Below are 26,043 nucleotides of genomic sequence, written 5' to 3'. Positions count from 1 at the left end.
CATCCAAGCCCTGCCACAATCTACTGGTATTCATGTCATTGCCTCCAGCTTGGTCATGAATTCCCTCGTCATTCTTAATGGCTCTGCGAAGGTTGTACATTGATTACCCGTTTCATGTGGGATCATTTGACTTGAATGCTGCAGACTTGGACTTCACCAGGGAGTGGACTTCACAGTCCATCCATGGTTTCTGGGTCGGGGAACACACACATTTGTCTTCTTTGGCACACAGTCCTCTACACCCTTGCTGATGAAGTCTGTGACAGCAATGGCATATTCATCAAGGTTAGCTGCACAGTCCTTAAATATGGACCAGTCCACCAACTAAAAGCAGTCACAAAGGATTTCATCTGTTTCCTCAGATCATCACTGTGGGACTTTCTCCAACAGATCCTCCCGGGACCCACAATGAACCCATCTGCGTCAAGCGTCCTAGTTTACACCAAAACCTGTCACCCTTTATGCTTTTTCTCATTGACCGCGTTGCTCTAACAATGCCTTGACTCTAAAACGAGAAGTGTAATTTGCAGATCCCTCCTTCTGATCTGAATGAGGATAGGTTATGTACTGTAAAAACCTTGTCCCAGCTCAGCAATAAAAGCACTCAGCAGGCCTCAACATGTTTGAGACATATTTGAGACCTTGCAGATGGGATCAAATTTACAGCAGATGGGATCAATTTAAAACAAAAATCAGACCAACTTTTGCATGTGTCTTGTCTAGGAGGCGATTCTGGGCCAAGATATTCACCATTTTTTCTCCATTAAAATAAGTGCCTTACTGTGATCTTTGTGCCTTTCAGGCTATCCATTGTTCCTCAACAAAAGGTGACTTATGGCACACATTTCCTACACGCATTGTTATATAGGAGCGCTGCACAACCCTCCTGTGTAGATAATATTTGGTTTCACCCCATTCCCAACAGCTCACGTGCCAAGCCAAGCAGGGAGTTGAAAATCAGAGCTGCTGCTGGGTGACTTTAAGAATATATTTAAATATTGTACATCACAAGAGCACAGTGATAGATACCGGGGTTTCTGACTATGCACTGCCCAACAAAAAGCTTCACCTGATGAGACTGCACATTTGAAAACATTTACAGTTAGACATTCATTGGTCAGATGTCTGAATTTCTAACAGATTTACCCTTGCCTGCAACTAAATGTTACTAACTTGTCTATCTAACATTAGGAAGAGCTCCTTTCTCCTCCTTGGATGTTGAAACCATGACTGAAAATATTAGAACCATTAATATTTCATTTTACTTGTCTGAACGTTGTAAGAGAATTATGACTTTACTTGACCTGCACAGGTTTCCTCAAGCGAGTTTGTTTCACCTCATGCAGCTGTTCAGTTTGACACTTCCCTGCGGATTTCAACTGGTCTGAACAAGCAAGGACTATCAGATAACTTGCCACATCTTTACATATGGTTCATTTTCAGATTATCAGCGTTGCTTGATAATCATGAGAACATTTAGAGTCAATCATACAATTCATAGCAAAGTATTCTACACTTTAATAGCTACATTGCTTGCTTTATCTTGCAGTATAAAATGCACAATATTCATCGAAACAATTGGTTTCTCAAATAGTTTAAGGGAACTATAGAATTGGTTTGAGTGAAGTGAAAATTATTGCTTTCTCCCATTAACGTACTCAATGAATTTTACTTTTAAAACTTGCTCTACATTGAGAGAACTTTCCATTTTAATTTCCTCTCTGCAGACCCTCACAGTAGCTGAATATTTAATGTGGAAAATATAAGTGAAGGTGCACTTTGCACACTTCAGCAATAGTTTAACTAAGAAGCTGTGCACTCAATGGCAATCACACTAATTATTATATGTTGATAAGTTAGGACACCATCAAAGTGTCTGTGTGTCTGTTAAAATCTACCAAGCCCATCACCAAACCTCACTGTTCCTCATGTACATCAGATGTTACTTAAATAGAATCTATGTAACTACATTATATATTTATGCCCTCTTACTTTAACAAAATATATACTACCCCCAAACCTCCCTGATGGCTCAGGTTTTAAGCACATTGCCCAGTGTGGCATTGGACTACATAGAACAAGTAGATTCCAATACTTGCCGTTTAGAAATGATGTTGCCAAAACTAAAGGATGCAAGCTATAGGTAGAGGTGAGTAGGCTGGGTCTCTATTCCTTGGAGCGCAGGATGAGAGGTGTATAAAGTCATGAGAGGAATAGATCGGGTAGATGCACAGAGACTCCTGCCCATGGTAGGGGAATCGAGGACCATAGGACAAAGGTTCAAGGTGAAGGGGAAAAGATTTAATAGGAATCTGAGGGGTACCTTTTTCACACAAAGGGTGGTGGGTGTATGGAACAAGCTGCCAGGGGAGGGAGTTGAGGTTGAGACTACCCCAACGTTTAAGAAACAGTTAGACAGGTACATGGATAGGACAGGTTTGGAAGGATATGGACGAAGCGCAGGCAGGTGGGACTAGTGTAGCTGGGATATGTTGGTCGGTGTGGGCAAGTTGAGCCGAAGGGTCTGTTTCCACACTGTATCACTCTATGACTGACTTTGTTCGGATCAGATTACAAGTTATCTGATGAAATAATGCATTAGGGGGTGGTATTATAGATTTAATTTGGGGGTGATATTATAGAAACAAATCTGTTATGACGCTGTTTTGAACAGCATCTGATGACATCTGTTCGGAGATGCATATTTAAAAGCCCATAAAGATAGCATTGACCTGGATTTCTGAAAGGTTGTGTAGTAAGGCAATGCTGGTTTACACCGAAGATAGACACAAAATGCTGGAGTAACTCAGCGGGACAAGCGGCATCACTGGATAGAAGGAATGGGTGACCTTTCGGGTCGAGACACTTCTTCAGACTGAGAGTCAGGGGAGAGGGAGACACAGAGATAAGGAAGGGCAAGGTGGGAAAATGAGACATCAAAAGAGATGTAGCTCAAGGAAAATGTGCAATAGATAATTGTTAGCTCGGAGAAGGTGACAACAAAGCAAACACAGATAAAATGTAATTGGCGACAGTCAGGCGGGTCAGAGAACGGTGAAGGGGAGGGATGGAGAGAGAGAGAAAGCAAGGATTACTTGAAGATAGTTTTGCAGCATGTTGCCATGGATTGTACATGAAAACAGCTAGAATGGCCAAAGTAGAATATGTGCAGACAAGCAAAAGGTAGAAGAAACTTCTGAAGAAGTTAACTTTTTTTTAAGGCTTGCAGGCAAGTCATGTACCTTTATCCTGCTTACACAATGAATGCATTTCTATGTCTTATCACACAGAAGAGCTTTTATATTCCCAGATAGAAAGTAAACACTGACATTTAATATCACGGGATAAAGCAAACCGCTACTAGTTGTTGTACGGCATATTGCCTACTCAGGTGTTGAGAGCAGACTGCTTGTATCACTAAGTGCACTTTACAGGCAGCCGACTCCAGCTAAGGTTACAGTGTAACAAATGTAGTCATCCCTCATTAGCTCTAACTCATCCAGATCAGCTACAGGGTTCTTAATATTGAGTTTTTATCAGATGTCAGGGCACCGTGTGGCTGGCACATTCATCTGATCTTCTTTGTGCATTTGTATTTCTGAGTTTGCTAGTAGCAGTTATGTCTTGGAATTGAATACATTATTATATCTTTCAGCCATTTTGAAAAAGCCCCATCTATTTACAACTATAGAATGTTGAGCCATTGTAAACCTCCATATTATTTAGAAGACGTGACTCACTGCTTATGTGTAAGAAGGAACTGTAGATGCTGGTTTAAATTGAAAATAGACGCAAAAAGCTGTAGTAACTCAGAGGGACAGGCAGCATCTCTGTCACCCATTCCTTCTCTCCAGAAATGTTGCCTGTCCCTCTGAGTTAGTCCAGCTTTTTGTGTCTCTACTCACTGCTGATGGTCTGACAGAGTCTCTCCAAAATGCATTTGAACCAGCCCTTTTAATAGTGCTTATTAGTTCTTATATAAATTTAATTTTTCTGCATGAAATTGTGCAATCTGGTGCATACTGTAGCGAGTCTTTTACCTTACACTTGAATGCAATATTTATGCTTTAAATTGGATTAGCTATGAATAAGGTTAGGCTAAATTACATTCCTAATTACATTCCACAGTAGAGCCAGGCTCTGATCAACAGGTGCAGCACATGAATGATCTTAGTGTATTCATGTATGGAAATCAGATTATGATCAAGCACTTGGCCCATGTTGACCAACCTGGGTCTCACTGCACACCTGGTACTACACCTGATCCTGACTCAATTTGCATATCTTTTCTCATTCCTGACCCTGAGTCCAGCCTTACACCTGGCCCTCTAATCTACCCTGATTATAGCTGCTTACCTGCATAGGTTCCCAGTGCTGAACACTCCCATTGTCCCAGCTTTGACTGGACACCCTAATACTATTCCAGACCTTGACTCTGGATTCACGCTTGGCCTTGTTCCTAACCCCTCTGCACTAACAGTATATCTGGCCCACACATAAAGCCCCATATCTGACCCCCTGCACTTAACCTATTACGCTCAAGTCCACAGGTAATCTCATGCGGTAATCTTTTATGGGGCACTTCACGGACCAAATAACAACATTTGCTACATCCATTGGCTTCCTTGTTATCTAACATGCTAGTTACTTTGTCAAATAACATTAGCCAACTCTGAAACATGAAGCGCTGAGCATTGGGATCCAGACATCACATACAACTGGCCTTAGTTCCCCGCTCACATCTGGCAGTGTTCTCCGTCTGAACCAGGGGCTGCAGAGCTTTTTTTTAAAGTGGGGGGGGTGGGGGGGCGGCTGCAATTGGAGGTACCCGGTGAGGGAGTGGAGCGACCGAGTGGGGGGAGGGTATGAGAGGAGGGTGCTCCCCTCCCACAGTAGGGACTTTTTTAAATTTGATGTATTAAAATCATGTTTTCGTGCATTGTAGAAGTATGATTTCAATGTTTTTTGTTTGAACTATTTTTAAGGTAACTTTTTAAGGGGTAACTTTTTCCACACAAAGGATGGTGGGTGTATGGAACAAGCTGCCAGAGGAGGTAGTTGAGGCAGGGACTATCCCAACATTTGAGAAACAGTTAGACTGATACATGGATAGGACAGGTTTGGAGGGATATGGACCAAAAGCAGGTAGTGTAGCTGGGACATGTTGGTGGGCATGGGCAAGTTGAGCCGAAGGGCCTGTTTTCACACCGTATCGCTCTATGACTTCATTATGCCCCCACCAATCATGAATGCTTCAAAATCAAGTGGTCGAGTTTTATTGCCATATACTCAAGCATAGAAATATAGAAAATAGGTGCAGGAATAGGCCATTCGGCCCTTCGAGCCAGCACTGCCATTCAATATGATCATGGCTGTTCATCTACAATCAGTACCTCTTTCCTGTTTTTTCCCCATACCCCTTGATGTCGTTAGCCCCAAGAGCTAAGTGTAACTCTCTCTTGAAAACATCCAGTGAATTGGCATCCACGGCCTTCTGAGGCAGAGAATTCCACAGATTCACAACTTTCTGTGTGAAGAAGGTTTGTCCCATCTCAGTCCTAAATGACCTACTCCTTATTCTTAAACTGTGTGACCCCTGGTTCTGAACTTCCCCAACATCGGGAACATTATTCCTGCAGTAAGTGAAAATCTAGCAGGCAGGATGCTTTCTCCAACCACCCCCACTTGAAGGCCACTATCTTCTGCCCCCACCGCTCCATCCCTCCGTCCGCCCCGGCTCTCCAACACCCGCGGCCCATGCAGTTGATATTAGTTTTGAAATTCTTGTTGATAACAGAATTTCTCACGACAGAGCGTGAGAAATTCTGTGATCAGCGTAAGAGCTTGAGAATTTGGCGAAATGCATAATTCTCACGCTCAATGCGTGAGAGTTGGCAGCTCTGCACGTAGTGGTAACATGTTCCACAACCTCATCGCTTTGAGAATAAAGAATGCTCCTCAGGGTTTTTAGAAAATGCATTTGTAACTCTCTTATATTCATGCGCTCTTGTTTTAGAATTAATGACACCAGTCATAATTGCATATAATCTGCATACATGCTTTGTGTGATTTCTTATCTAACCATTGTACATTAAAACTCCTAGAATGGCCAACATAAAGAGAAGATGTGCAGTGGCTACAGAACTATTTTCCGTAGATGCGGAAAAGGAACTTTGAACTTTAAAGACTTTGAAAGTTAGAAATGAAACATCATGGGTAACGAGCTATGAGTAGAGCCTAAAATAATGAAGTATCCCTTTCTAGAATTGAGAGGCATCGTACGTCAATATGAAGAGTTATTTGCCATGTCTGCAATGGCTTGGTCTTCATAGGTATAAGGGTAGTGAATTGATTAATGTAAAGTGAAACTAATAGAAATTCTGAAATTGTACATGGTCGATATATTGATGCTGTTGCTCGTGATTCTCTAGTCCTCCACAGAATGGAACAGGATGTGAAATTACTGAGGTAATGAGGATTCATTCAAGTACTCTTCTTCCCATAAACAAACCCTTGCAAAAAAAAAGTTTTTTTTCAAATAAGATCCAAATTACATTGTAATAATAAACCATAACTACTGTTGATCACTGCAAAAATTAATTAAATATTTATTTGGAACATGATAACCACTTAAAATGACATTACATTTAACATCTAGGGCATCATAAATGGGCAAAATAATGTTGTAGTTGTGATGGGGTAATTTTCATGTTGTGAGTTATCAAACCACATCAAAATTTGGTTGCAACTGAGGTCCAAGCCCTTGATCACAAAAGATCATTCAAGTGCCTGTGAAGTTGTCCACTGGCCCAATTCAAGGGTGGTGGTGGATTTTGCACCAGGCATTACTGACACTGTGTGTGTTTGTGTGTAAGGAAGGAAGGAGCAAGATTAGTCCAGGGATGTGGAGGGATGGTGGGAAATAACGTTTCGGCCAGTACAGTTGTGGGTGAGGAGGGGCAGAGAGTTGGGGGGTGGGGAGAGAATGAAGCTTAATCACCTCATTGGGCGAAAGAGAAAAGGAGATCATGGTTGTTGGAGTGGGTCATTTAATGCAAGGAAAGGTCCAAGATAAAGACATATATTTTGTATTTGGTCATCTCCCAAGGTTATTTAAATTAGTTTAGTTTAGAGATACATTGAAACATGCTCTTAGCCTCACCGTCCACACTGACCATAGATCACCTTTTCACACTAGTTCCATGTTATCCCACGTTTGCATCCACTACCTACATATTGAGGGAAATTTCACAGACTCCAAATAACCGACAAACCTACACGTCTTTGGGATGTGGAAGAAACCAGAGCACCTCGATGAAACTCATGTGGCCACAGGGAGGGAGAATGTGCATACTCCACACAGATGGCACTAGAGAATGGGATCAAGGTTGGCATTGCAAGGCCTGCAGCTCTACCAGCCGTGCCACTGTGAACCCAATAACAACTGCCAAATAGATTGCAAATGCTACTGCAATATTTGAAAAAAGACTGTTGTGCAGAGATTGATGCATTCCAAACAAGATGTTGATAGAATTTTTGGTGTGACACAAAATGATCTGCAAATGGTCATTATTGTGCTTCACAGAAAATAAATGAGTTACAATTGCTCAATGCTAAAAAACTAAAGTCTATTTTTCTTTCTGCAAAATGAGAAAAAGTGATTGATTCAATTTGCCTTTTACTTCTTGTTTTACCTGCGAAAATTCTTCTGTTTGGTTGTTCCGCTTGTTTGCTAAACAGTAGAGCTCCCCGAAAGGTAACAGTGGAATGAAACTTAAGACAGTAAAGGTGAAATCCAGACCTCAGAGTTCACCAGGTCTTTGCATGAAGATTATTTCTATGTCAAAGGCAAGTGTTACCATTGTACACTGATAAAATTCTTCATTATATCCTGTTTCCATTCATACAATGAAGAACAATGTTAGATGTTTTGCTGGTGTGCACTCCTATCTTTCACTGGATTACACAATCTCAAAAACATGATGTCAGGAAACTTTAACAATCTGAGCTGATATTCACAATATTATAAAAACAAGGATAATATTTATACCAAGCTCTGAAACTTTCAGCTTTCTGTTAATTTGTTCCACAATTGCCTGCCTCCTCAACAACAGTCAGCCACATCTCTAGTTTCTGCCACCTTCTTTCAATGGAGAGAATAGAATGCTAACTCTATTTTCCCCAACTTCACCGGGGAAACGCATCCTTTTCTGTTTAACATCTTCCTGTAACAGCCTGGATATGATCTAAATTTCACTGCCAAAGACTGATATTCCATCATCACACATCGTCCATACTACGGAACATTAACGTAGCACTGCACTATTGAGCATTTACAAGGCTTGATGGCTTTTGCAGCTATATCACTGTTATGGAATCTCGAGAAAAGAAACAACCTCACTCCCTCATTCACCATAAACTATAAAGAATACACATTTTTGATTCTGGCCATGACAATCTATTCTTGGTCTTGTAAAAATCAATAGTTATCTACATTTCCTTGCAAGCATAATCAATTCCTGGACTCAAAACTTAAAGGGGAAAAGTGACAAAAGACCAACTACATAAATATTAACTTTTGAAATTCCAAGTAGAAGCACCAAAAACATCATTGTCTTGCACAGGCTGTACTTACATAACCTTAAAAGAAAAACTACAAATCATAAAGAATAATCATTGCATGTCTGTTTTTGGCTTGCAGACAGTTGAAAACACTGTCTCAGGTATAAAATGACAATCTGAATTGGATTAATTCACTTACGGTGACTTGTTTAATGGGTAATAATGTAAACTGGAAATAAAATAATTTTCCAAACCAAAAACAGAATTAAAGGTTAATTCTGAATTTGCTTATGATTTAATCAATAGTTCAGAAAGGTAGTTTCAGAGTAAGTGCCAAAAATTATTTATAACTCTTTTAAAATGCACCTCTTAACATTTCAGTTAACTTATCATTTTTAGCAATGGCAGCAGTGTATTAAAAAGGAACTGTGCTTTGGCATCTCGATACATTTTACATTACTGTCAAAATGGATATAATCAAAAATATCCTTCATGCCATTTTTCTTTGTCAAAAAAAATCAGCTGTAACCAAAGAATCAATTGGGCTGCTTACCTGGCTCCACCTCATGCCAACCACTTGACTGACTGCCACTTCCTGGAGATCGTCCTTGGTTGGTATAAAAGGGTTCTTCACCAGGGCTGTCCATTTCATCTTCCATAGATTTGTGGCGCTTTGCAGAACTGTAACAGAAATGAATCCTTCAGCTCACTATGTCTATGTGACCTGTTTGCCCGTCTCCACTAACCCCACTTGCCCGCACTAGGTTACTAATGATCTAAACCGTTTATTTAAGCGCCTACATAAATGCCAATTGCATGCAATGATTGTATCTCATATCACCACCTCCGCTGGCAGAAAGTTAGAGATATCAATCAGTTTATATACAAATAAAATGTTCCCTTCAAATCCCGTTGAAAAGTCTTTCCTCACTCCTTAAACCTCTGCCCTCTCTTTTTTTGATAGCCTTGCCATGGGGAAAAGATTCTGACTGTTTCATATGTGAGCCTCTCAAAATGTAATATGCCTCTATCAGCTCACCCCTCAGTCTCCTACACTTCCAGGGAAAACAAACCCAGCTCATCTAATCTCTCTCCATGTCTAAAGTTTTCCAATCACATCCATGTAATTTATATGTAGCACAAACAACACGGGTCCCAGTAATGATCCTTACAGTAGAGCATGGTCCCGAACATCTAATCAAAAATGCCTATCATCAAGCCAATTTTAGATCAAGTTAGATGACTCATCCAAAATCCCACGTGCTTTAATCTTTTGGATCAGCCTACTCTGCTGGACCTTGTCAAATGCCTAACTAAATTCCATACAGAGAATATATGACCCTGGCTTCATCAAACTTCTTGGATCCCCTCCTCAAAAAACTCAAGCAAGTTAGTAAGGCAGGATGTTCACTGCATACAGTCATGCAGACTCTCCTCACTAAGCCTCTTCCTCCTTTTCAAATGTAAATAAATCGCATTCTTTACCATTTTCTCTAATAATTTCCCCACAATTGACATATGCCCTGTGAATTTACAAACCTTTATGCATCCCATAATAGTTAACACTACCTCCTCTTTAATACCAACCTGCTCCAAATTATTCATATATTCTTTCTTGAACTCACTATCTTCTGAGTCTGAAGGTTCTTGACCTGAAATGTTACCTATTATTTATCTCCAGAAATGCTGCCTGACCTACTGAGTTACTCCAGCATTTTGTGTCTATCTTCACTATCTTCCATATCCTTCTTCATGGTGAATACAGATGTAAAGTATTCATATCGGACCCTGTCCACATTGGCTGAATCGACGGGTTAATTACCTATTTGGTCCTTACGGAAATAACGCTTTCCTTGGCTTCCCTCTTGCTTCTGATATACTAACATCTGTTTGCTTTTTATAATTTCTTGGGGTGAACCTTGTGATTTCCTCTCCTTTGAACACAGGATGTCAAGCAGAAGGTGATCTATACTTTCCCAGGGGGAAATGATTGGAATACTTTCATGACAATGCAGATGCAGAATGCACAAAGAGGTGGTTAGTGTGCTAGCAGACCTGCCTCACCATGGACACAGAGATGGAACAGCAGCAAGTGCTATTATCTCCACTCAAGGGACATAGATTCCAATGCAGCCTCAGATACTCCCTGCAAAGTTGTCATGTTCTCTCCATGACCATGTGGGTTTCCTTTTTGCATCCCAAAATGTGCTAGTTGATTAACTGGCTACTGCAAATTATAGGTACGTGTAGGTTAATGGGAAAAAAATTATTAAAAGGGAAGTTGATGGGCAGGTTGCAAGAGAGAATAACTTTCAAAACTACAGGAAAATAGGATTATCCCCTGACAGCCAGCATGGATCCAAAAGCTGAATGCCCCACCTCCACTACATTGTTAAAATATCAAGAGCTGAAGGTGACAAGGAACAGAAACTTTGATTTCCAAGCTGTTGCAGGACATTAAGTGCAGTTAGGACACCATAAGTTATATTCTGAAGATCATCACATTTCTTCACAAAGACTCATCAACAAACCATCACACAATGCCTACTGATCCAATTGACAGCTGCTGCAGAGGCACAGGGGGAAGCCATACAACACCTTTCTGCCCCAATTGATTCTCACCATGATCCAACCTGAAGTTTGTTTTTTCTCACAGGGTAGATCTTGAAGCTCTTGAGGGACAGCAAGGTGTTACCGGTGAACAACTTAATGTCTTTTGAGCAGAGTTGACCCTCATGTAAACATTGCTCTCCTGCAGGGGATAGCGCACATGAACTCATGTCTTGTCTGCGAGACATGCACCCCACACTTAAATACCTCACTTGGAATGCAGTTCTACTCAGATTGAATAGAGAGCTGATTCTGAGGAGAGGAGTGAAGACATAAGGTGACAGGCACTGGTGATTCAGCGTCTGTCATCCACAACCACCTCAGGTCTGAAGGTTGAAATAATGGTAGTGTAGTTTAGGCGCCAGCTGGTTTGTGATTTGTTATCCACTCCATCTGCTGAGAGATCCCATGGTGTGCTCGTTCTTGACACTTGTCTCTCCTTTCAAAAGTTAAGCCAGTAATGTGGTGCTCCTCAGATGGGTCCAGGAAGGACAGATTCTCTAGACGTAGACTCCTCAATAGAAAGCTGCTTTTGCTTTCTCTCCATCCATCCATAATAGGACTTACGGGCCTATTCCAAGGCTTTCAGTAATAAGAGTGTTGTCAGTGATGTCACCACTGAGGAAAGAGTAGATCATCAGCAGTAAAATAGAAAATGTGCTCTCCTTTAGTTGTGACACTCTCTGGGGTCTCTGGAAGGTATTTGAGCAGCCAAATGTATTTTTTCTGTGTCTGCCCAATTAGATTACCTGATGTTCACAAAGTGTCTCTTTAAATAACACAAAAAGCAAGACATTGCTCCAGATTCCATTGATACTGTTCCATGAACACCACCTCTAATTCATAATGGTACAGGTGGGATTACATGTGGTGCAATCAGTGATCACCTGATTAGGTGATGGCCTGTTGCTGGGGAAAAATGGGACATGTTAACATTGATTGCAATAGTAGGTGCCTGGTTCTTTTCCACAATTGTTGCTATTTACCTGAACGTGATCAGCTGTGCGATACACTTGATTAAAATTGATTTTATATTGTGTAGCATGTATGGGGAAAAAAAATAATTGTTCTATGGTCTAGATATTTATTTGTAAGAGAAGTACAAATGGCACACTACAGAATGTTATAGTGGAAGAAAGCAATGCAGCAGAGATAATTATGTACTTCAGGTGAAGATCATTACCTTGGCTTTAAAAAAGGTTACAGTCCCGGTAAATGGGACCTTTTGGTCTACCTAGTGACTGACCATTCTTTTCACATGTTATTATCAGAAATTTTATTTTTGAGGTAATGCTGATAAGTGAGATTTAATCAAACAGGCACCTCTGCTGGTGGATAGTTCAAAGATGCACAGAGAGATCTATCATTCAAAATTTTCATTGAATATTCAGAAAAGTTACCTGTTAAGTAAATTTGCAGGATAATCACAAATATACATTTCTTTGAATTGGCTTTAATATTTGGGCAACTGGACAGAAACCTTTGGGTGTGGTTGCCTGCTTATGTTCCAGAAAAAAGTTTTTTTTAAATAATTGTATATATTGAACTAAAAACAAATAAATTTGGAAATATATATTAACACTTGATCACACCAATGAAACACCTATGCACTTGAGCAACCAGTGCAGCCATAGCGCAGAAGTTAACTTACTTAACCAGAATATGCATTTAACTCTCGTGCAAGACATCTGATAATCTTTAAGAAGCCATCTTGATATTGCCACACAGGAGTATGCAATAACAGAATGATACTGCCTGCATATTTGATTTCATTTATTATTTAGTTTAGTTTATTATTGACATGTGTACTGAGGTACAGTAAAATACCATTTGTTGCACGCTATCCAGTCAGTGAAAAGACAATATATGATTACAATCAAGCTTTCCATGGTGTACAGATACAGGATAACGGGTATAACATTTAGTGCAAGATAGAAGCCAATAAAGTCAGATTAAAGATAGTTTGAAGATCTCCAATGAGGTGGATAGGAGGTCAGGATCGCTCTCTAGTTGCTGGTTCAGTCGCCTGATAACAGCTGGGAAGAAATTGTCCCTGAATCTGGATTTATACATTTTAAAACATCTGTACCTCTTGCCTGATGGGAGAGCGAAGAAGAGACAGAGAGTGACAGAGGTGAGGCTGGCCCTTGATTATTCTAGTGGCCTTGCAGTGGGAGCGTGAAGTCTAGAATGAGTCAATGGAAGGGAGGTTAGTTTTCGTGATGGTCTTGGCTACGTCCACATCTCTCTGCAGTTTCTTGCGGTCTTGGATGGAGCTGTTCCCAAACCATGCTGTGACGCATCCTAATAAAATGCTTTCTTCAGCACATCTGTAGAAGTTAGTGAAGGTTGTTGAGGACATGCCAAACTTCTTAAGTGCTCTAAGGGAGTAGATGCATGGTGTGCTTTCTTGGCCATCATTTCTTTGCATTAAAAAAAAAATTAAATGGATTTACAACAAATTTCAAAAAGGATGAAACGCTTTTGAGGAGAATAGGTTGCTAACAAAGATGTTGAACAATGCTTCGAAATAAGTGTGGTTTGAGATGGTACGTTACCAATGATAGAAGTAGCTCACAAAGAAAAACTGATGTACTATAAATTCTTGCAGCTATACTGATCCTGAATATCAATGAGTGTGTTGGTTTCATTAAAGGCAGCAGTTTCTGTGTATCTCTCATTTCATTGGTCATTTTGCTCTTTGTTCTGGTCAATGTCACCCCAATTCCCTTTAACTTTATAACAATTCTGCAGTAAGGCTAAACCTTAATGAAAATACTTTGATCCAACTACTGCTGACTGGTCAAGTAATAAACCATGTTGATAAAGCTCCTGTTTTGTACTCTTGACTCTAGAAAAGCTGCAACCTCTCTTCATTTTTCAATCCACAAGTGTGACTTCTCAATCCATGTGTAATTTCTCATCAATTATCATACAATTTAACCTTGTTGACACTGAACAATATACCGTACTAATCTCACACCTTTAACACATTAAAAAGAACTGAATATTTATTTTCTCAAATGATTAAATCAGCCAGAGGGTGTGGTTTGGAACTACTTTGGCACAAAGTGGACCTGTTTTTGGAGCAGCACAAATCAAGGGAACTACATCTGCGCTCTGTGGCAAGATTTTATATACAACAGGTAAGCATGGAACAATGTAAAACACATTAAGATGAGGTGCCTTGACATTTTAATCTGGTTTTAAATCAGATGTTTACGTAAGTGGTATAGTGCTGAGTGGTTCATGGCCTTCATCCTCTCTGTGAATGTGGTTAACAAAAGACATACAGGTTTGTAGGTTAATTGGCTTGGTAAATGTAAAAAATGTCCCTAGTGGGTGTAGGATAGTGTTAAATGTGCGGGGATCGCCGGTTGGCGCAGATCCGGTGGGCCGAAGGGCCTGTTTCCGCGTTGTATCTCTAAACTAAAAGGTGGGTATTACTCATATAGGAAGGAAAGGATCTGAGAATAAATACTGTGTCCAAGGTGTGCAGATTCTCAATTGTGGCAACATCACAGGAGAAGACCACCCACTTGTTTAGATTTTACTTTACAGATACAGCATGGAAACTTTGTCCTTCGCCCACCGAGTCCACACTGACCAGCGATCGATTACCCCATACATGAATACTATCCTACATACTAGGAATAATTTACAATTTTTACCGAAGCCAATTAACCTACAAACCTGTACATCATTGGAGTGTGTGAGGAAACCAGAGCACCTGGGTAAAACCTATAAAGTCACAGGGAGAATGCACAAACTCAGTACAGACTGCACCCATAGTCAGGTTCAACCCTGGGTTTCTGGCACTGTAAGACAGTAACTCTACCGTTGTGCCACACTGTTTTTGTCAGATCATGCAGTCCAGGAAGCATTCTGCCCATCATACTTTGACTGGCTCCCTTAACAGCCCCCTGCTTTTTCTATATAGGTATTTGTTTCCTTTCGTATAATCTTCCAAACAATTCATGAACTTTCAAAACCAAACTGTTTCAACTATCCTTGACAAATCGTTACAACTCACTGGTTAATAAAATATTTCTGCTCACTTCTACTTGGGTTACTTGGCCAATTTATGCTCCCACGTTATCAACCTTCCTGTCAGAGGATGCCCACTAGGCCTCTCCTTAACTTTCTCTGTTCCAGATGATTAAGACAAGGCTCCAGAAAGGAAAAAAAAAGTATTTTTCCTCTTGGTTCTAAGCATTTATTTTGATCGGACATAAGATGGCAATGCACAATCCCTTGATGATATGCAGTCCACGATGTAGTGTGCTGAGTCTTAGGTTCCCATGGGCCCCTAATATGTACTATCCGTCTGTAGTTATATTATACAAATCCCATTCACATGATATCATTTAGCTATTCATTACACAAGCTTAATAATAATTAATGGGAAATGCCAAATCAAAGCCTGCAGCACAGTTTCTTTAAATTAGGAATCACAAGAGTAATGTTGAGAAAATACAATTAGAGCTATCATGCTGTTTTAGTAGATTTTTTTATCAAGTAGTGATTTTCTAGTGGTTTTCTTTTTTTTAGATTTACAAGAAGGACAATCCAGTACTTTTTCGCTGGCTTGCATTAGGGTTTGATACCTAGTAATAATATAACATAAGAAGCCATCAGTAAGTTACCTAGACCCTAGCGCATTCATTAGAACATCTTTCTTCCATTTTGATTGTTTTGACTCGACAATCGCTTAAAGGATTCTAATAAGCGAGGAAAGTTACAATCCCCTATTATCTTCAAATCTCCTTGGTGGCTCAAGATAGCTCCAGAAACCTGTCTGTGCCAATTCTAGACAAACAGAAGCAATTATTAAGCCTTCAACTGACCCAATGAAATAATCAATGGACTATTCAGAAACCTTCCAGTCTCACCACTAGTTGACATCAATGTTACTACAATGTTAAAATTAATTATTAGTCCTCATATTTCTATTTAAAACGATCCGTTTATCATGTAGCCATTAACTTTTCTTGACATCTGAAACATTAGCATAATTTGCACTCAAGTTACTACCATCCTCTGTGATACCAAACTACATTCCAGCAAACTTAGAATGATCCCATGCCTAAACATATTCCTCATCTGCTGTTCCAGACTTCAAAATCAGTGCATTGCAGCTCTGAGGTATGGAATCGACTTGTTAGAGGTTTATACTCATGACCACTTGCTTCAAGTCTGCAACCGTCCTTAACAGCTGGAGACACTTGGTATCTGCCCCGCAGTTCGACATCAGCTGCAGCTAATGCATTCTCTTGATTAGGATTGCTTCATAATAAAGTCAATGAAGGTTACATTACTTGTTTATTTCAATTAGTAACATGATTTTTATTTAATTTTACCATTTCAATCATTTTTAATTATCTCTATGTTATCTGGTCAATGCTGGTGTTGGAGCCTTAATATGCAGACTCTCAGTTCTGATCGCCACATAGCCGGCTCCACACAAGGGCTGCCACAGAATCAATACCTCAAGTCTAGAAGGAGCCATATAGCCACAGGGAGAGCGCGAACAATGGATCAAATCGAGCTCTGCTAATCTGTTTCATTAATCTGGCACCGTCAGGACTGGTTGTAGCTGATTAGCAGATTCTGCGGATGTTTGACAAAGATAGTTGTGCTCCATATTTCTTGTGGAACCTTTCTCATGTGTTTTAGCCCACATCTGAAATACTATACACTATCACTGCCCTTCTGTGTAGACTCTCTGTGCCACAGTGCTTGCAGACATCCAGGAATATTAGAGCAAATAATCTGTGGATGCTAGAAAACAAAAACAAAAAAAGAAAATGTTGCACGCACACCAGGCAGCATCTATGGAGACAGAAACAGTCAATGTTTCAGCTCAATGACCCGTGAGAACTGGAAAGGTGAAAAAAAATAACAAGCATGTTTTGAATTGGAGAGAGGGTGAGGAATGGAGAGGAGAGAGAGAGAGAACAGCTTTGTTACAGTGCAAACGAAGAAAAACATTATTTTAAATTCTAGCAGATGAAGGCAAAAAAAAGAAAAGAAACGAACAAATTAACATTGAAATATTCAGCCAAGCCCATGGAGAAAAATGTTTGAATTCAATATTCAGTCCCAGAGGGGAGAGCGTGACAGTATATTAAAGTGGTAGGTGACAGAAGCTCAGGTGACCATTGTCAGTTAAATGGAGATGTTGTGTAAAACAGTTACCTAATGTGCATTTGTTTTTTCAATGCATGGAAGATCACATTATTGACACTGAATGCAATGCACTAAATTAGATGAAGTGCAAATACATCGCTGCTTCACCAGGATGGACTGTTTGGTCTACGGATGGTGGACAAGTAAGAAGCAAAAGTGCTGGCGGTGCATCTCTCAAGTTGCATGAGCTAGTGCAAAGGGAATGGGAGTGGTTGGCAGAGATGCAAGAGCGGAAATCCCGGGGGGGCCAGGGGGACACGCCCATTTTGTAATCCAGATTTAAAAACTCGGTGAAATCTCCGCTTTCCGCGAGACAGTGGAGGTGGTACTGCTGATCGAGAGACGTCGGTCAGCGGGCAATGGGGGCGGGACATGATAATTCAGCGCGATCATTGGAGGAGGGAGGTGTCGGTCAGAGGCGGTAGTAGGGGGGGTGGAAGTGAGGATAGAGCGTGGTGATTGGAGGAGGGGGATGTGCCAAAACACTCTCGGCAGCCCTGGACACAGATCTGCGCCTCATCCACAGCCAGGATCGATCCCGGCTCTCCAATTGCTGCCAAATCGCCACTGGACCATCCCCGTCCTCACCCGAGTGTCCCCCCAGGGGTGGCCAGAGACGTTGGGAGTCAGACGGGAGCGGTGCCCCCTGGCCCACAGCCAGCGCAGAGCAGCGCTAAACCCAGCTCAACTCTGCCTGACCCGCCAGGTTAACCTACAGCCCTGCCCGGACTTGCGGGAAATATGGCCCAGGTTTACAGCCAGCGAGGAGAAGCATCACTGGTATCCCGCCAGTCCAGGCAGGGCTGTAGGTTAACCCGGTGAGACAGGCAGAGTTGAGCTGCATTTAGCGCTGGATTGAGCCTCCGAAGCCGTGTGTGTGTGTGTGTGTGTGTGTGTGTGTGTGTGTGAGAGTGTGAGTGTGAGTGTGAGTGTGTGTGTGTGTGTGTGTGAGTGTGAGTGTGAGTGTGAGTGTGAGTGTGAGTGTGAGTGTGTGTGTGTGTGTGTGTGTGTGTGTGTGTGTGTGTGTGTGTGTGAGTGTGCACATGCACGCGCGGTCGCCAAGAAATTGTGTCCCCCCTGTCCCCCCAATATTTTGAAAGCGATTTCCGTGACAGTACTCATACAGGAATTGATTCCTTCAGAGCGCTGAAAGGGGAGAGGAAGATGTGCCAGTGGTGGAATCCCATTGAAAACTATGAGATTTTCTGCTACATGAAAGCTGGTGGGGTGAGAGATGAGGATAATTCTACCCTCGATCTGAGGAGGAGGAGTGTGGGTGAAAGAGGTGCTGGAAATAGAAAAATTCCAGTTAAGATTCATGCCCACTCTAGTAGAGGGGAAGCCACAGTTAAGAGAAATGAAAGACATGTCAATGGCACTGGTGTAGATCAGAACAAATAAGAAGGAGGAGAAACTGGAAGACAATAGAATCCCTACAGAAAAGTGATCTGGTGTGGATGTTGTGTTTGTGAATGATTTTGTAGATTTTACAGCATGTCTTTATATCCACGAGTGAGCATCAGAAAGTATTGAGAGATTGTCAAAGAACAAACTTTAACCCTTGCGTTACTTTTCTTTGAGGAAGATGAGCCATTGTTTCCAGGCTTGATGATGCATCTTTTTGAATCTCATCAGAAACTTGCTTCTTTCCTCTTCCTGTTACTAAGTCTCCCAATAATCAAACTAACCTGTCGAGTTGCATTGTACTCTGTCTGAACAACGGTCACACTAAACTTTTGCAGCGGCAATTGCTTCTAGTGGCCTCAAAGCTTTGGTTCTGCACCCATCCCACAATTACCTCAAGTTGGGATTGACAACCAGGCCTCATGTCAGCCTGAAGAAGGGTTTATCGACCCGAAACGTTGCCTATTTCCTTCGCTGCATAGATGCTGCCTCACCCGCTGAGTTTCTCTGGCAATTTTGTCTACCTTTCCAGCATCTGCAGTTCCTTCTTAAACACTCTAGACATCACAATCTGAGGCACTGCTGATATTAAAAGTCTCTGATAATCATGGACATATAAAATATTGACATTCATTTATTAATTAATTAACTTATTGAAATTAAATTAATTAAATTAAGTTAAATTAATTGAAAATTATCCTATTTTAAAAATTAGATTATAAATTTCAAAACATTGTCAACCACTATAAATTGAAAAAGACAAAACAGTGACATGAAGAAAAATAAACACATCATTTACATTTGAAAGGAACAAAGGAATCGTACTGCACCAGGTGCGTCAGGAATGGCTGGTATATCACGGAGGTGCCATACACGAGAATCCGCCCACTTAGCTCAGCAAGATAGTCAATAGTGAAGCCAAATGAGGATGGACAGGTCAGACACAACGACACATGGCTGCCTTTGCATTGCGTACAGTGCGCAGAAGTGTACCACGAGATGCACAGGCTTAGAAAAGCAGCATGCAATTGAAGCCTTCCTCAATTTTTTCTGCATTCAAAAAATTCTGACCCAATAACTCATTCTTGGATCCAAATTCCAGCATTAACCTATAACCCCATGTGAAACAACCTGTAACAGTCTTGAAATAAATTGTGAGGGGTTCCTCAAATAGAGGCAACTTTCACTAAAACTCTGAAGTTCTCAATCTCAATATTTTACAGAAACAAACCTCAGTGAAATTTTTATTAAAAGAGCATAGTGTGTATTAAGGGTGCATGAAACCCCAGACAAGGCATGAGAAAGAATCGTTGAAAAAATCCAGAATTAATTTAATGAGTGGAGACAATTTTGAGAAAAGTTTGTGAACTTTGTGCATTACGTTCAAGATCTTTCTTGCAATGTAGATTCAATGCCAGACACTAGTCCGATAATGAGCAGCCTGAGTAAATTGAGAAAAATGTTTATATGTTCTATGACTTATTGATGCCCAAATTTCTCCACAGTTCCAAAATATTCCAAGCAATCAGAGGCTCTAGCTTCGAGAATACTTTATTTTCAACTTATAATAATTCCCTTTTAATAATTATAAGCCTGGAAATTATTTAATAATTCTAAATAAACTTTGTAATTACCTGCTTGAGGACGTGCTGGGCAGAGACCTCCTCATAGCCCCAGGGCTCATGCTATAATACGAAGATCCCTCCAAATCTGAGAGGGAGAAATTCGGGCCTGTTCCAACAGCTATTGGTACTGGAAAGAGTAAAGAAAAAGAATTCTTAAAAATACTCTCAAATTGAATCAGAATATTAAAATTTACAATAGGTATGCATCAGATTGCCGTCAGCTCATTTCTGGTCATTTATGCTTGGCAATCTGTTAATGAAAAAATGCATAATGTGCTCTAAATGTGAGGCAATTGTAGGAAATGGCATGACTGATTAGTATAGAATTTGACCTGGGATCATACCTATCACAATTTAGACAACTTTCAGTGAGAAAGCTAATGCAGTGTATGCAATAAGGCACAAAGAAAAATGGCCACATCTCAGCCCCACTGACTTTGAAGAAAATCAATCAAAGCTGCAATCTCAAATGCCTAATTTTAAGATCCTTTATCATTTGCTTCTTTGAGGTTGAATACCAAGAACATTTGCTTTTAAAGACATTCAGCATTTTTTGTTATTACAATATTCTCTCTGTTGCTTAACAGTTTGGAATTAAAATATGTCAAAGCTATATGATGACATTATTATTCAGAACAAACTTGACAATAAGGTTATAAACAAGGATATAGATGAACAATTATTGTAAATAGATTTTAAAATATTTTTAAAAGATGTACTCGGTATAATTCAGTTTTCCTTTATTACAACATGAATCTGCTTATCTTAGTGAGGTGCACTATAATAACATGACTGGACTGATGCTATTTTTAAACTGATAACAATCAAGAAATTAGACTTTCAAATACCCATTATCAGTTTTGTTATAGTTTAAAAAATTAGATTCATAACTGCATTTCAACAAACACTCAAGATTACGTTAGATATTCCATCACCCAATTATAACTTTATAACACGTTGTTAATTTTCAAATTAGAAAAATGTGCAATCTACTAACAATTTATGAATTTCTAGGTGCACTGTGTACTTCATCTATATAATTAAAGCTCAAATCTTGACCATTTCCTGTTTGCACTCCATATTGATTTTAGAAAAAACGCTACCACTTACAGCTGTGATTTTTGGCCATTTTACTCAGTCTCCCTCTACTACGAAGGACAAGAGGATTTTTCCCATCGATGAAAAATAAAAGACTTATTAATGTTTCAAAAATGTTGAGAGTCTCTCTCCTGTCAATCACGCCATGAAGGCCATGCCCCTTCCGGTGGGAGGGGGAGGGCCTATAAAACCCAGAAGTGTGGGCGTGGCTCAGTCTCTGCAAGATGGGGGAGGGAGAGGTCATGACTCTCTGTCTTTGATGGCCTTGCACCCTGCTTGAAATGGAATGAAACTGCACTTGAATTTGGTGGCCTTGCACCCTGCTTGAAGTGGCATGAAACTGCACTTGAATTTGGTGGCCTTGCACCCTGCTTGAAGTGGTATGAAACTGCACTTGAATTTGGTGGCCTTGCACCCTGCTTGAAGTGGTATGAAAGTGCACTTGAATTTGGTGGCCTTGCACCCTGCTTGAAATGGAATTTCAAGGAATAGCCGTGAGTCACGTGCCAGCTCACCAGCCGGGAGTGAGTGAGCTGCCAGCACACCAGGCTTTGGTGACTGAGCTGCCAGCCCAAGAATCCATTTGGCCCACAATGTCCATACTAGCCCACTGGAAACCAGTCCCTTCAACCCACAACACACATACTAGCGCTCCAGAAAGCCCCCCCACCCCCACCCCACTGGCCATCAATATTGGAATTGGTGGAGAGGTGGAATATTGCGTTGGGGGACCAGCCCTCCCTGGTGAACATGTATCTAGATCTGGGAACCTTAATCTAGTATTATATATAATTCTCTATAACCCTTTATTTCCCCCACTCTCTCCACTGTGCTCCTCCAGGACGCACATCTATTTCTCCCCTCCACCCACATTCCTTCTTCTAGTTTCGCAATTTGCAAATCTTCAATCCTTTTGTTTCCCACCTTCTGTCTTTTCACCTGTGGCCTTTGTCCAACCATGTTGTGCTTATCAAATATCCTCCTAATCTGTATCCAGCTATTAGTTGCCAGGCTTTGTCCTGCCCTCTTCTCCTCCAGCACCCCCCCCCCACCACGCAAAACAACCAGCCTGAAGAAGGGTTCTGACACGGAAATTCACCTATCCATGTTCCTCCAAGATGCTGCCTGACCTGTTGAGTTACTCCAGGATATTGCGTCTTTTTATGTAAACCAGCATCAGTAGTTCCTTGTTTCTACTGTTTATACATAATGACAATATGTTCTCTTGGCAAATAATTTGTAGTTCATTATAACCAACAGGAAGAATAAAACAGGCTGGCAAATACAATAGCACAAACGTTGGTTGGTGTGCAGATGTTATATGACATATGCACAAATGTGTCAACCTTTCTTGTCAGGGTTCAAAACTCAAATACTAATATTCCAATGTCATAAAATGCTATTGAGGCCCAGGCAATAGTTGAGAGGAGTGTGCAGAAGAATCCAATATATTTATTTTCCTGGAGAGAGGTTAACTTAACTTGGTCCCGGTAATCTACCATAAATGTGGCAAATAAATTTTGCTTCAGATCAATAAAGGGAAAATTATTATAGAAAGGTTAAGATAGAAAACTGTTGAACCATTTCTCTATATTTTTTTAAATAAAAAGCTTGGGACGTAGCTTTATGTTCAATTTTAACATAATTAGGCTTCCTTTGTGCATTTCAAGTTCAAAGTAATTGTTCCTCTCCGCCTACACAAGCAGCAATGCAAAATGCACAGCTTCCCACCCACCCCATCTCCGTGAAAATTGTTGATCTTCTCAATACTCTCGAAAAATGGCAATGGTTTTACATCCAGGTTTCATATCTTGTCCTTAAGCTCATCAAAGGAAAATGGGCTAAGCTACAGCATAATCCATTCCAAGACTTTTCCTTTCAGTTTGTGCAAATTCTCACTTTTCTTTTACAACAAACCAAAAATGAAACTATTTTATGTGAGGAATCTTTGGTAAAACTCAAAATTCTGTGCAGAAGCATAAGATGGTATATAAAGAAACAAGAAAAGGCTGAAGTGTTTGGGTGAAAATGCTGAATACTGCAGGGGTCTTTTTGTGTAAAAGTTTCTCAATTAGGCATCAAAGGGTGGCCAAAACAAAAGAAAAAACTGTTCCCTGCTGCTGTTCATGTAAAATTCTTTGCAAAGCAGGAAAAAGAAAGAAACACAATCTTTGGGAAGTAGACTGCTTCAGGATTGACCTTCTGTGGCTTCACGCATTTTCTCCTCAGGTGTTAAAGTCGTAAAGTATTTGATAAATGGCCACTTTTCTACCATAAAATGAATGTATACTAATTAAAATTGACAGGATAGTTTGGTTTGCCAATTTAACCTTTTCAGACCTGAATTATATGTTGCAATTTCCTCTGCACAGTGACAATTAATGAACTTTATTGCAATATTGCAAGGATTAGTCAGTTTTGTCTTGTTTCACTATACTTTTATGTAAGCTTACAATCATCTCGATTTTAGACACTTCCGTGAGTACATTTGAATGGGCAAAGAGATGGGAGATGCAATAGACTATTGAAGATTGTGATTTCAAATATTTCATTTTGAAGTATTTTTAAATGCCGCAAGTTTGAAGGGTGTTGACGTTCAGAGGGGTCTGATGTCCATGCGCATAAATCATTGAAATGTACCAGGCTGGCAGACCAAATAATTAAGCAGAAAAATGAAACATAGCCCATTCCTGTAAGAGGATTTGAGTATATGGCGGAGACATGTTGCTCGGAGTATAAAGAGTTTTGATGAGTGCTCATGTACAAATATAATGCACAGGACTGGTTTCTCCATCTAAGGAATTATATACACGATTGAGGGTGTGCAGTCAAGGTTCACTAGATTAATTTCTGGTACGGCACGATTATCATAGTAGATGAGTTGGTGCAAACTGGGCTATACACTCATTAGAGGAATGAGAGATTATGTTGTTGTGCACAAACTGTTACAAGTTGTAACTAGATAATTTTCTTTGTAGGGTGTCTGGAACCAGAAACTAAGTCTCTAAATAATTGGTCAGCCATTCAGGAAGGAGATGAGAAGAAATGTCTCCATCCACAGGTTGATGAATCAACAGGGCTGTGAAGGCTCAGTTGCAGAATATATTTGAGGAAGAAATTGATAGATTTCTCAGCATTAAGGCGATCGAGGAATACTAAGTTAGTGCAGGAAAGTGGTTCAGAATCTACAGTTTGGGAGACCAGGCTCAATAAGCCGCATGGCTTTCTCATGCCTCAGAGTTCTCATAAGAGTTAGGATCAGGAGTAAGTTAACAGCCTTTGGAGTCTGTCCTACCATGTTTTAAAGAAAATAGCCTGCCTATGCCACAGCACCATTTCCCACCACTGTTCCTCACAAACATACAGGGCTCTTGGAGGCAGAAAAAAAACTGCAGATACTGGAATCTCGAGCAAAACGCAAAGCACTGGAGGAACCCAACAGCATCTATGGGGGTAATGGACAGACAACTTATTCTGCCTGATGCATCTCAAAGGGTCTTTACTCAAAACAGCATCTGTCTATTTCCCTCCTGTAAATGCTGCTTGGCAGGTTTAATGAATCTTAATTTCAGTGCAGTTAGGATCCTGTTTATTCGTAAAACAAGGTGCTGGAGGTACTCAGCGGGACAGGCAGCATTTCTGGAGAGAAGGAATGGGTGACATTTCGGGTCGAGACCCTTCTTCAAACTATCCAGAGATGCTGCCTGTCCCGCTGAGTTACTACAGCGTTTTGTGTCTACCTTCGATTTAAACCATCTGCAGTTCTTTATTACGTGTTTTGTCCGCTCCATTGCAAAATCTCCTCAAAGTATGAATAGCACATGTTGGTAGATCAATTATGTGAATGCTCTGCTAATTGAATACATGTGCTATAACTAAAGACCCTGATGTTACTGTTGGGGGATAAATATATCTGACAAATAAATCTAACAGATTCCCGATTTGTGCTGAATTCGGTGATCACATTTGTTGCGTCTCACATCCCTGTGCTAAAGATATTATTATGGATCACCTTGTTAAGATTGGACTATATTATTTTGCACATATCCTCACATCAGAAGTCATGTTGATGGTAATATTCTTTGTCCTAATTTATTTTTTTTACAATTGCTAATTGTGTTTAAACATGCAGCATGGTCAATTGAGCAATGCTGACAGTGCATGTGTACTCACCCAAGAGAATCAATACTTTTAAAAGAGGGGTGATGCAAATGAGTGAAATCATAGACTAGCATGCAATTTATACATTTTATAATACAGAAAGGTTAGCTGCTGCTAAATTCTCAGATGTGCTGATAGCAGGGAGCATATGTCCTAAAATCTGAACAAGTTTCCGCCTCAGTGCTTTCTTGATTTATTGTGAGATGCTGTCGTTTATCCATTCTGTTATGCCTGCACTGCAGTACAAGATCAATTTCTGGCCGGAATAAGATTGTGTGCAACTCATTTCTAAAATTACTGGTACCTATTGACCAGACAATTATCTTGAGTTCCATTTACAAACACAATAATCCACCAACTTCATGGAGATTTCTGTGCAAGTCTAATAGGTTAT

At 40.4% G+C, this 26,043-nt stretch overlaps 1 protein-coding gene across 10 annotated transcripts in view; it reads right to left on the bottom strand.

The window, feature by feature from the left end:
* nfia (nuclear factor I A) overlaps positions 1-26,043 on the bottom strand; it is a 508,421-nt gene that overhangs the window by 147,717 nt on the left and 334,661 nt on the right. For all 10 annotated transcript variants that reach the window (XM_033028530.1, XM_033028539.1, XM_033028528.1 and 7 more), the window contains 2 exons: positions 20,400-20,517; positions 9,116-9,243 (listed from right to left, as the gene is read on the bottom strand). In XM_033028530.1, coding sequence (XP_032884421.1) covers positions 9,116-9,243; positions 20,400-20,517 — 246 coding nt within the window. The remainder of the gene's footprint in view (positions 1-9,115; positions 9,244-20,399; positions 20,518-26,043) is intronic.

The sequence above is a fragment of the Amblyraja radiata genome, chromosome 10, assembly GCF_010909765.2.
Source record: "Amblyraja radiata isolate CabotCenter1 chromosome 10, sAmbRad1.1.pri, whole genome shotgun sequence".
NCBI lineage: Eukaryota > Metazoa > Chordata > Chondrichthyes > Rajiformes > Rajidae > Amblyraja > Amblyraja radiata.
Note: the sequence above shows the minus strand (reverse complement) of the source record. Positions and strands in the feature narration are given on the sequence as shown.